The sequence below is a fragment of the Rhincodon typus genome, chromosome 4 (assembly GCF_021869965.1).
Source record: "Rhincodon typus isolate 14 chromosome 4, sRhiTyp1.1, whole genome shotgun sequence".
Lineage (NCBI taxonomy): Eukaryota > Metazoa > Chordata > Chondrichthyes > Orectolobiformes > Rhincodontidae > Rhincodon > Rhincodon typus.
In genome coordinates, this window is record NC_063335.1 from 25,298,034 (window position 1) to 25,310,170 (window position 12,137).

The following is a 12,137-nucleotide window of genomic DNA, read 5'->3' on the forward strand; positions in this document are numbered from 1 at the left end:
GCTTTCAGAATTGCTGGAAACAAGATAGTCAGTTCTGAGGAAGGGTCACCAGACCTGAAACGTTAACTGTGATCTTTTATCCGCAGTTTTTGCCAGACCTGCTGAGTTTTTCCAGCAATTTCTGTTTTTGTTCCTGATTTACAGCATCCTCAGTTCTTTTGGTTTTTACAAGATAGTCAGTATTTATTTCTCTATTGCATTAACTTCACAATGATTAATTAAGTGATTTTGCATGAAAGCTGAAGCATTTCTAATTTTTCCCTCTTAGAGGAATAGCCAGAAAATAGGCCACTTTTCAATTGATTTATTTCAATAATGCATGATTTCTGCCACAGTGCAGCAGGCTTGAGGTTTTACTTCATTCTTGGCCAGTCAGCTGATTGGCAATGGATCTGTACGGCCTTGCACGGATATGTAACTGAGAATTTGGATATAATGCAATGAATTACCCCGTCCCTGGGAAAGCACAATTGGAGCTAACCCATATGTTCTGATTCTAGGGTACAGCTAATTTTATGAGTGGAGATTCACTTAAGTGCAAAGTTCAAAAGTCATACTTAAAAGATTGCAGAGAATTGGGCATGTTACAGCTGTGAGTGTAAGTCACTGAAAAATGAATTTTAGCAACCATACACAGTACTTAATATATTTGCACCTGATTATCTGTGCACAAAAGAGGAGGAAACTCCAAATCAACGTCATTTCTGTTTACATGTTGCAACAAGACCTTCGAAACCTCCTCCAGATATTGTGCTATGAAGGAAAAAAATAACTGTGCATCAGAATAATTGTTTTCTATGAATGCTTTGTTTTATGAATTCTTGGCATTCTCCCCAACTATTTACAAATAATTACATTTACAGGGTCTAAGCATATCTCTTTCACATTGGTTTCCAATTCATGCACGTACATTCTGTCCTCCCTTTGTGCAAAACCTAAAATATTCCAGTGTAGTGAACTTGCAGTAGCATAAAATGATTCTAGTCTTGTAACTGGAAAGATGAAAACATCTCTAAATTTTACAGCACTTGGGCTCTACATGGAACCCTAAGTTTTGCCACACTGTTGTCAAATCCCTTATCTGCAGGAAAGCAGTCTGACATTTTGAGCCAAACAGCGGCTGGATTAAAAGATTCATCATGCCATGCAAAAATATCATAGGCACATGAACTATGCCACTTTATTTTGTTAATAGCAGGCATCATCCAACTAGCAGTTTTAAAGAATCAGAAAAGTTAATATTATTTTATCCGTGGTCACATGCTGGTTTCGCATGAGGAAGAAAAACTGCCTTCCCCAGGTGTCACATGAATTTCTGGTGTGAACATGTGATTTTCCATTTTGTATCCAGCGTGGCTATCATCTTTACTGCCATCTCCTGCTGCAGTGTGTGTGCAGTTTTGACTGCTGTATTTTGGAGAAACAGCATCTGCCACAGACACATCTTTGATGTGGTTTTCATTCTTGTTGTGCTTATCATGCTCCCCACAGGAGCTGTTCTCCTGCTGGTTATTGTGATGTGCCTCTTCTTTTACCAGTAACTCTTCACCTTCACCGCTGTCTACATCATCACAGCCCTTTGTTCCTGGTGTTTGGAATGCAAAATATCTCTGCTCAGGCAGTGGTTGTGGTGATTCTTCACTGGATGTCTTATGGGAAACTGGTATATCGGTTCCCAAGGGTAGCCTCTGATCCTCAGAAGAATTCTCCTCTAGCAGAGTGGTACTGATATCCTTAGGTGTAGATAATAAATCTGTTACTATTACTGGTAAAGGTCTAGCTGTACTTGATGGTGTCTGAGGAGTATCACTTTTCATTTCCATAAAATTCACTTTGAGTGGCCTGGATTTCATAGGATTCCTACCTTTCAGTGAGCTCTTGGGGCTTTCCAATGTGCGATTGAAATTGGAGCACCCTGGCTGCTCTACACCTAAACTATAAGTTTCATTCGCATTTGGTTCACAAGTTCCATCTATGAGCTTGGTGTTTTCCCTGGTAATGAAAGACTGATGCTCATTCAGGGAACCAGGACAAGCCATCCATCTCAAGTGCACTGTCTCAGTCATTTTTGAAGGGTGTGAAAACCTATCAGCTTCAGTAAAGTCAGCGGTACAACTTGCAAAGCTATCAATGCTAGAGATACTCCGCATGTCCAATATTGGTTCTGCGGGAGCAGTGAGCAATGGGTCGTTGGAGTACGGAACTTCTTCCATTTCTAGTTCTTCTTCATGTATGGGTGATTTAATGGGCTGCTCTATCTTGCTGCTGTTAATATTTGTCTGAGATGGTGTCTTTGTCATTTGATTATATATTTCCTCCAGCTTTAGTGCATTCAGATGCTGTGGGCTACGAATGGGGTTATTTAACTGCTCACTTGAGTTATGCCTGCTTAGCTCCTGATATTTAGACTCAAAAGACTTATTAGGGCTTGTTTCAGACATTCTCCACCTCCAGTTGCTTGGTGAAAGGTGATTGTCCATGGGCTTTTCTTGTTTAATTGCATTATCCTTTCCTTTCTCAACCACAATATCCATAAGTTCTATACTGCGAGCAAATGCATCTTTCAAGTTCATTGAGACAATACTTCCATTCCTTTTGGCTCTTTCAAGGGCTTCTCGTCTCTTAATTGCTTTCTCTTGCCTTTTCTGTTCTTTGTAGAACTCTGAGAAGTTGTTTACAATGATTGGTATTGGCAAAGCTATCACTAGTACTCCAGCAATGCAACAAAGACCCCCAACTATTTTCCCTAACAGTGTTTTAGGATATATATCCCCATATCCGACTGTTGTCATGGTGATAGTGGCCCACCAAAAAGATGCAGGAATGCTTGTAAACTTTGTGGCATCTTCATCCTTCTCAGCAAAAAATACCAAGCTTGAAAATATCATAATGCCCATAGCCAAAAACAATATTAGCAAACCTAGTTCGTTATAGCTCCTTCTGAGAGTAAAACCTAGTGACTGTAGACCTGTTGAATGTCGGGCCAGTTTAAGAATTCGTAGTATTCGCATGATCCGGAAAATTTGAACTACTCGTCTAACATTCTGGAATTGGAGCACACTCTTGTTTGACTCAGTGAGAAAAATTGTGATATAATATGGCAAGACAGCTAAAAGATCAATGACATTTAGTGGACCTTTGAAAAACTTCCACTTATTTGGTGATGATAAGAAGCGCAAAAGGTATTCCATTGTGAACCATGCAATACACACTGCTTCAACATGGGCAAGTTGTGGATTGTCATTGGGGTGTCCAAACTCATCTTTGTCCTGAAGTTCAGGAAGTGTGTTGAGAGACAAAGCAATAGTTGACAAGACGATGAATAAGATGGATATGATAGCCAAGATCTGCAAGATAGAACAAACCACAAAGAAATGTTTAGTTTTTTAAATATCTGGTAAGGATGTGTTGCTGAAAGATTGCAGCTATATTACAATGTTTTACAGGGGTTAATAAAACAGGGAAATAACATTCTGAAAGAGAAAGCTTGGTTTTCAAGACAACAATGAAGACAACATTGTTAATGTTTATTTTCAAAATTTTACTATTTGACACAAGTTCACAGAGACTTAATTAATAATGAGTGATTTAAGAAATTACACTTCCGGCAGGTGATAGCACATATCAGAAAAGCACAAGTGCACTTCTCTTAAGTTTCTATCAATTAATTATCAATTAATAATCGAGGTTCTATTAATGAATAGTAAATCATAACAAGTCAGGAATGCACATTTTAAACTAATTCTACCAAATTGACTCCTAAAGAAATACAAAATTGTTATTAAACTCATTTGTTATTTACTTATAATAGTATCTCCAGAAGAATCCTCTGGACAGGAATAATAGGAAGTGCCCATTATTAAGAATTACAGCATATTCTGCATTATAACACTTTAGCAGCACTTAACTCCAAGTAATAAATTAATAACAATGCTGTGCACTTAATGGATGAATGTACCTACTTATTTTGCTTTCTTTGTTAATGGAAACATGCATCTCAAGGAACATTAGAGGTCGAGAATGCAATGGTGGGTGCCACAATTCTGTGAAATGGATTGCTTCTTGTTCAATAAATATTCAGTACAGAGCCCAAGGCCTTATAGTATGTTTAGGTTATCAATGCATCCCAATCAGGGAACAAAATAATATTTTTTTTGGAGGGCTGTCTTAAGATTTTCTTGATGACCACTTTTTGATTTTTGGACGCTACCTTTTGGTTTTCAGGGGCTCATTTTTTTCATTCTCATGAACTCAATGGTCAATAACAAACTTTGGGGTGTTGATAGTGGGACATTCAGTGATGGTAACACCATTGAATGTCAAGGGGCGGTGGCTAGATTGCCTAGCATTTGTGTGGCAGTAATGTTACTTGCCACTTTTCAATATCCAGGCTTGGGCTGAATCCCACTCCTAATAAGAGACAATGCAAAAAGCCTTAAACACTATTCCCATGGACTACTGAGGTCATGTAGTAAAATATTTGCGTGCTTGTCTCTAATACAATCACTGAACCTTAAGTAATTCACAGCACGTGAGATACTTTGAGATGTGATAACACAAATGCAAATCTTTAAGAAATATAACTGCTCAGTATTAAACCATTACAATAGCATTTGTTATTCTTTTGTTGAGTTTTAAACTTTGCAGCTTTCCATGTTGTAGTTCCCCCTCTCTCCCCTTTGCAGCCTGCCTCCCCCTTTGCAATTCCTCTCCTGTAATTTGCAATCCTTCTTCTCACCTTTGCAACCCTTCTCCCCTTTGCAGATCCTCTCCCTCTTTTACAGCCTCACTCCACCCCACTCCCCAGCCAGTAGGCTTGCACGCAGATTTTGGCCTAGTCCTAGCTTGTCCCCCTATTACCATCTCTGCCCTCCAGCTTCCTGTCTTACTTTTTCTGGCTTTGGCAGCATACTACACTGGCACGACTCACATTCTTGCTCTTCTTCCAATTATGGACGGTTTCTCTCTTGCGTTTACTGCTGGCGTAAGCTCATAGTGAATCTATCAACATTTTCTCCTATACATTGTCCAATGATTGAAATTTTCTGGGCACTGTACATACTTGTGGGTTAATTTGCCCTTTGCTACCCCCCCCCCCCCCCCCCTGTATACTTTGAATTTTGAATCCAATGCTGACAGAAAGGACCAGGGAGTAGATTCTGAGGCAGAAATTGGACCCCAGGCACTTAAAGCCACTGAACTCTGTGCAAATGGGATGGCTGTGCTTAACTGTGGAGACATTCTGGGCAGTATTCCATTCACACAGAGACAATTTGAGAAACATAGGAACAGCAGGGGATGCTGAAAAATCAATTTTATTTAAAGATTGGGACATCTGCACTTTCCTAGTGACTCTATGTGCTCCTACTGTTCCCCTTAGCTCATCAGCCACTTACTCCCTCTACTCCAGGAAAGTGTGTAATGCACTACAGCAGGCAGCAGTTCTTCACAACATGTTAGCACTTGGGAATATATTTCTGGGAGCATCATGAGAAACCAGTAAATTACGCAATGACTAATGTGCTTTATGCAGGAAATAGCCAGATTTAGCAACTGCATTGGCCTGGTATAATGTCTGAATCAGATCATTAATACTGATAGATAATTCTCTAATTTGGTGTAATTTGGTGTAATTTGCTTGCTGAGAAGAACACGTCAGCAATTCACATGCATATTACACAAAGGTTGAAAAAAAATGCATAGCATGTACATGCATTTCCAATATGTGCCACTGTCAGATATAGATCCAATTGCTAGTATAAGGTTGAAAAAATGACCCAAAGTTTTACACTGCACTCCCAAGACGTGGAATTTAGCCATGGTGACGTTGGTCCCACCATCAGTTGGAGAATTCACAATTCTGAGGCAATCAGAAACTTAGCATAACCACATAAGTCTTCCAAGGAATTAAGGCCATAGTGAAGTAGCAATCCTGTCCGGGGAACTGCTGGACAATTAGAAGCCAGCACTCTCCAGCTGCCAGTGTAGGAGCATAGGATTCAGGAGCAATAATAGGTCATCTGAATCTGTTCTGTCATTTAATAAGATCAGAGTTGACCTGGCTGTGGTCAAACTTCTGTTGGACTCCTATAACACTTGACTCCGTTGGCTATCAAAAGTCAATTAATCTCTGCCTCGCATAAATACAACAGTTAGAATTTTCATTCGTGACCCTGAGTGTGGAGATGGGCCTAAAAGGGGAGGCACTTCCGCTCAGGAGTGGAGTGGGTTTACCCATGCAAATTACCTCCTTCTCAGTTTATTATATATTCAAGCATAGTTAAAACACCACGTTTTAGTGGAGGAAGTTCTGGTCCCGTTCGAACTTCCAGGCCTCAATGTTTGGGTGCCCTTTTTAAAAGGCACCCGGACAGTAATACAATCCAGGAGCATCACTCAAACGATCACCCATTTCTACCACTGGAGATGTCAGAGACATGCCTGAAGACAGCCCCACATTTTAGTGATGCCTCCCTCGAAGTGCCTCTGCAAGATGTCTGTGAAATAAGAGATGGCCACAAGAGGCCAGTCTGAATCACCAAGGTAACCTGGGTGGAAATGGCTGCAGAGGTCAGTAGTTTGAGGTAAGACTGAATATGATGCCACAAGGGAATGAATGATTAGCTGTAAACCACCAGTGTAAGTGCCACTGTCTACTCAATGAATTGCAATATTGCCAATGCAGGGGATTGTTACACAAAAGATTGGGATGCCAGGTATCTAAAACATGTGCCCTATTTGCAATCAAAGCCTGTCACTTATTTGCACCTAACAATATTGCATTACCAGCACCACAGTGCTGTTGCTTCTCACACATGCTGCAGGGTTCTCTGTTAAAACACAGAAGTAGCTACAACACTCAGCAGTTCACTCACCACATGTTCATTGGCCTGTCTTCACTACTAGGAGAACATACAGGTCACACAGCTTCGCATCGGGTAAGAACACATCCAGAAAGTATGTCTTTGGGACAAACACTTCACACAAATATCAAACAAATATCATTAGACCTTTATTGATTTCCATCAGCGTTTTGGCCACACAGGCCTTACATTCAGAAGCCTTTATCTCTCAACTTCCCTCAGACCTTATTCTTCTTGAAAGTTATGCACATGGATAACAGCAGCTCTGGGGATTCACATCCTCCTCTATGTCAATCATTACAGGCACTTTGATCATTGTGCTCATGTACTCATGCTGGTGTGGCTTAATGCTTCTTGCCTTCCAGTGAAGAAGAAGCAACAGAAGTGTGCACAGACAGTGAGGGGACTGCCTGACATAAAGCTGTTTGCCACTTTAGAGAAGCAGGCTGGTAGGGAACCAAATGGACCAGCCAGTACTGAAGGAGAGATTGGATATATACAGTTATCTAGTCAGAAAACCTACAAACAGCTACTCACCCATCAAGCGGTAATGTATTAATGAAAGCTTGGGTAGGGGTGCTGTCTTGTGCCACTAAAAAAAAATCTGTGTTATTCTCTGCAGCCCAGAATTCACAGAGCCAAGCATAGGGCCAGAAGAGGAAGAACGCTAGCTCCCAGGCCCATTTCTCCCAGCCTCACACAGCACACCCCTGAGGATGAACAGCCAGGACTCAGAGGAAGCACCAGCAAGACCTCTGACCTCATCCTCCTCCTGAGAGAGATATTCCCCTCAGTAGGCAATCTCGCTAGAGTTGCTCAATGTCACATTTCTGATGAGTACAGCATTGGCACAGGCTTGCAGCTACAGGAGTAAGAAATGGCTGAGGCCTCCAATGTTCTGATGGAGAACAAATACATATGAACTTGAACCTTCACTCCATTGCTTGAGCCATGGATGTATTATTCACTGGCTAAGTGAACAGGGGCTGAGGGACCTTGACCTTAACCTCTGGGGTGAGGAAGGTGACATTGTGTCCTTACAGGGAATTGGAGTGACACCCAGGGAGGGTTCTCTCAGGACACTCCAGAGGTGCCCTGCCAGATCATCTCCCCTCTGCCAGGAGCCCAGACCTCTCTATCAATTAGGGGAGGCAATGGCCTGGTGGTATTATCACTGGACTGTTAACCCAGAGGCCCAGCTAACATTCTGGGGATGTGGGTTCGAATCCTGCTATGGCAGATGGTGGAATTTGAATTTAATAAATATCTGGAATGAAGAATCTAATGATGACCGTGAATCCATTGTCTATTGTCGGCAAAACCCATCTGGTTCACTAATGTCCTTTAGAGAAGGAAACTGACATTACCTGGTCTGGTCTACATGTGACTCCAGGCTCACAGCAATTGGCTGACTCTTAACTGCCCTCTGGGCAATTAGGGATGGGCAATAAATGCTGCCTAGCCAGTGACACCTTCATGCGGTGAATGAAGAAAAGAAAAAGAAAATTAAGTCAGCTGAGGAACAGCAGAAGACCCCAAGCAAGCCAGAGGCCATTACTCCCATTTTTACAATTTTCCCACACTCTCTTCCATATGCCAACATTTTGCCCACTAGCCGATCCTGTCAATATCTCTTTGCATTCACACCATTTGCCTACCCACCTATTTTTGTGTCATCTACAAACATTGCTATAGTACATTCAACTTAAGTACAATGATTTCCTACAATTTCCAGCATATTGTGGTGACTTTGGCAAATTTAGCTGCCATACATTCAGTCCCTTCATTTCTTTCTCCCAGGTCAATAACATCTAAGATTCTTGAGTAGATTTGTAGCTTGGGTTGTGGATGCTGTGGTTGGTTTGTTCACTGAGCTGGTTCATTAGTTTGCAGATGTTTCATTACCCTGCCAGGTAACATCATCAGTGCAGCCTCTGATGAATCGTTGTGGTATTTTCCCATCTAGTATTTAAACTCTGGGGTCCATTGGAGTTGATTACCTTATTTCCGGTTTTTCTTTGCAGTGGTGTTTATATAGTTTCTAAGTCTATGTGTTTATTGACGGTCTTCTTAGTGGAGAACGAGGCCTCTAGAAATTCCCATGCTTGTCTCTGTTTGGCCTGTCCTAGGATCCTGATGTTGTCGCAGTCAAACTGTGGTCCTCTTTGTCTGTATGTATGGAGACAAGTGTGTATAGGTCATGTCTTTTTGTTGCTAGTTGGTGTTCATGTATTCTCGTAGCCAGTTTCCTTCTTGTCTGTCCAATGTAATGTTTGTCGCAGTCCTTGCGTGGGACCTTGTATATTACATTGGTTCTGTCCATAGTGGGTAATGGGTCTTTGGTTCTTGTTAGCAGTTGACGTACGTTTGATGTAGGTTTGTGTGCTATTCTGATGCCCAGTTGCCGTAGGACTCTTGCGGTCAGTCCAGATAAGTTCTTGATGTACGATAACGTGACAAGTGTGTCAGGGCGTATTGTATCTTCTTGTTGTTTGTGTGACAGGCATCGTTGGACCCAGCTGTTCGGGTATCCGTTGTCTCTAAATACTTGGTGGAGGTATTCTTCTTCATTTTGACGTAGTTCTGGGTTGCTGCAGCGTGTTGTAGCTCGTTTGAACTGTGTTTTTACACAACTCTGTTTGTGGGTGTTGTGGTGGTTACTGTTGAAGTTTAGGACTTGATCCATGTGTGTGGCCTTTCTGTATACTCTCGTCAGAAATTCCCTGTTGGCCCTGTGTTCTAACGTCATGTCCAGGAATGGGAGCTGTTTGTTCTTTTCTTCTTCTCTGGTGAATTTGATGCCGGTGAAAATGCTGCTTATAAGTTGGTGTATTTCTTCTAGTTTAGTCCATTTGATGATGACGAAAGTGTCGTCCATATATCAGATCCATAATTTGGGTTGGATCAGTGGAAGGACCATGCTTTTGAGTCTCTGCATCACTGCTTCTGCAATTAGTCCAGAGATGGGTGACCCCATACGGGTCATTGATTTGTTCGTAGATCTGGCCATTAAAGGTAAAGTGGGTCATGAGGCATAGGTCCAGAAATTTCAGCCCGTTGTCTGTGGAGATGATGTTACTTTGGTCCAGTCCTTTCAGTAGTGATGCTAGTGTTTCCCTTGCTAGTGGTATGTCGATCGATGTGAATAGGACGGTAATGTCGAAGGACACCATGGTCTCGTTCTCGTCTACTCTAATGTTTTTGAGGCTTTTGAGGAACTCCTGGGCTGAATGGATTGAGTAAGTTGAGTTGTTGATGAGGTGCTTTAGTCTTCGTTGTAATTCCTTGGCTAACCTGTGTGTAGGTGTGCCTGGGAGAGAGGCTATGGGTCTAAGGGGTACTTCTGGTTTGTGTAACTTTGCGTGGCCATAGAATCGGGCATGGGTAGGGGTATATGTCCCTTCAGGTTTTATTTTTAGGTAGTCTGTTTTGTTGATTTGTCCGGTCTGTTTGAGACGCCTTAGTGTGTAGATGATTTTATTTCCCGGTTGCAGTGTCAGGTCTGTTTCCACTTGTTGGTATATATTTGTGCCCACTGGTAACGTCTGTGCTTTAGTGCTTCAGACTCAATTACAACCACAGAGATGCTAACAAGACAGAATTCCCAGCCACACTAGAATCTACACCGAAGACCAATGGCATCAATGAGGAAACACAACAAGGCATAAGACAGGCAGCGGCCCCCACCAGAAGGAACAAACTTAAACTCTCAACACGTCAGAAAGGAAGGCCCTAAAAGGACTGAAAAAAACCCAAAAACAGCATATTCCTACCAGTGGACAAAGGGTGCATGACAGTAAAACTTAACAAACGAGACTACCTCACTGAAAATAACTATTTATGCTATTCTCTTCTTCCCATTAACTTTCCACTCCTAATTCATGATAATATGTTACATCCTACACCATGTGCTCTTATCTTGTATAATAAACTTTCATGTGGTACCTTATCAAATTCTTTTTGGAAATCTACATATGTTAGATCCAAAGTTTCTACTTTATCCAGCTTGATTGTTACTTCTTAAATCACTCAGATGAAATTCCAGAAAATATTACCTTTAAGGTTCTATTTTTAATTTAGCCCCTATTTGCTGATAATCCTCAAGGAAAACTTCTCTCCTAATCATACCTATGTTGTTAGCGCCCACACGGATCATGACAAGTGTATCCTCCCCTGGCAATGGGTAACAACATAGCTTTCTGGGTTCTCACTGTTATCTGCAGAGTTTGTCCCCCTTACTATGGTACAACCATGACATTCCTATTTATGCCACTCATTCCTTCCACCCAAGACTTAATCAGAAGGAGGCAGGAAGTTGGTGTGAACTCCATCTTGCAGTCTCCCACCAAATGATTCAGCTACCCACCATCTCTGAATCTACCTCTGGGGTGTCATTACATTTTGACTAATATATTAGCTCCTAGCACTAATGATGCACGGACAACACTATCAACTTGTCATTAATGTATAATTTCCCTGGAATTATATAAGCAATTGTTTTATGACTAACAGTTCAAATATAGAAATGGTAATATGGCAGGTGAATGAATGCATTCAATTAAGTGGCAATTTTCTTGCTTTCTCTCTTATTTAATATTTGATGGCATTCTATTTAAAATTCAGTATCCTAAAATGTATTGAAATGGAAATAAAAAGCTTAGCCTGTCTTTCTCTGTGAAACTAGTGAGGAGGCAATAACTGTCAGTTGTAAAATGACTTTATCACTTTCTGCTGGGAGTACAGTGAAATAATCTGATGTTCTATAATGTTAATTGATAAATAAAAACAATAATTTGATACAATTACATATGTGTGAGTTAAATAGATTCACTGCTATTTCTATGTGAATAGTAACATGAAGGTATATGAATAGTTACAGATTTCATACAATAAAAGTGGCATTGAATGATTAATTAACATCAACAATAGTTACAGTTGTGAGATAACAAGGTGTAGAGCTGGATGAACACAGCAGGCCAAGCAGCATCAGAGGAGCAGGAAGGCTGACGTTTCGGGCCTAGACCCTTCTTCAGAAATGGGGGAGGGGAAGGGGGTTCTGAAATAAATAGGGAGAGAGGGGGAGGCGGATAGAAGAGGGATAGAGGAGAAGATAGGTGGAGAGGAGACAGACAGGTCAAAGAGGCAGGGGTGGAGCCAGTAAAGGTGAGTGTAGGTGGGGAGTTAAGGAGGAGATAGGTCAGTCCAGGGAGGACGGACAGGTCAAGGGGGCGGAGGAGATGGGGTTGGGGCTTGAGGTGGGAGGAAGGGATAGGT

The 12,137-nt window shown here is 41.4% G+C and overlaps 1 protein-coding gene across 1 annotated transcript in view; it reads right to left on the reverse strand.

The window, feature by feature from the left end:
- Window positions 1-1,256: 1,256 nt before the first annotated feature.
- The window catches only part of LOC109919036 (potassium voltage-gated channel subfamily B member 2), a 338,735-nt gene continuing 327,854 nt past the window's right edge, over window positions 1,257-12,137 (reverse strand). Inside the window, exon 2 of the mRNA XM_048595956.1 lies at window positions 1,257-3,347. Within this exon, the coding sequence (XP_048451913.1) occupies window positions 1,257-3,347 (2,091 nt within the window). The remainder of the gene's footprint in view (window positions 3,348-12,137) is intronic.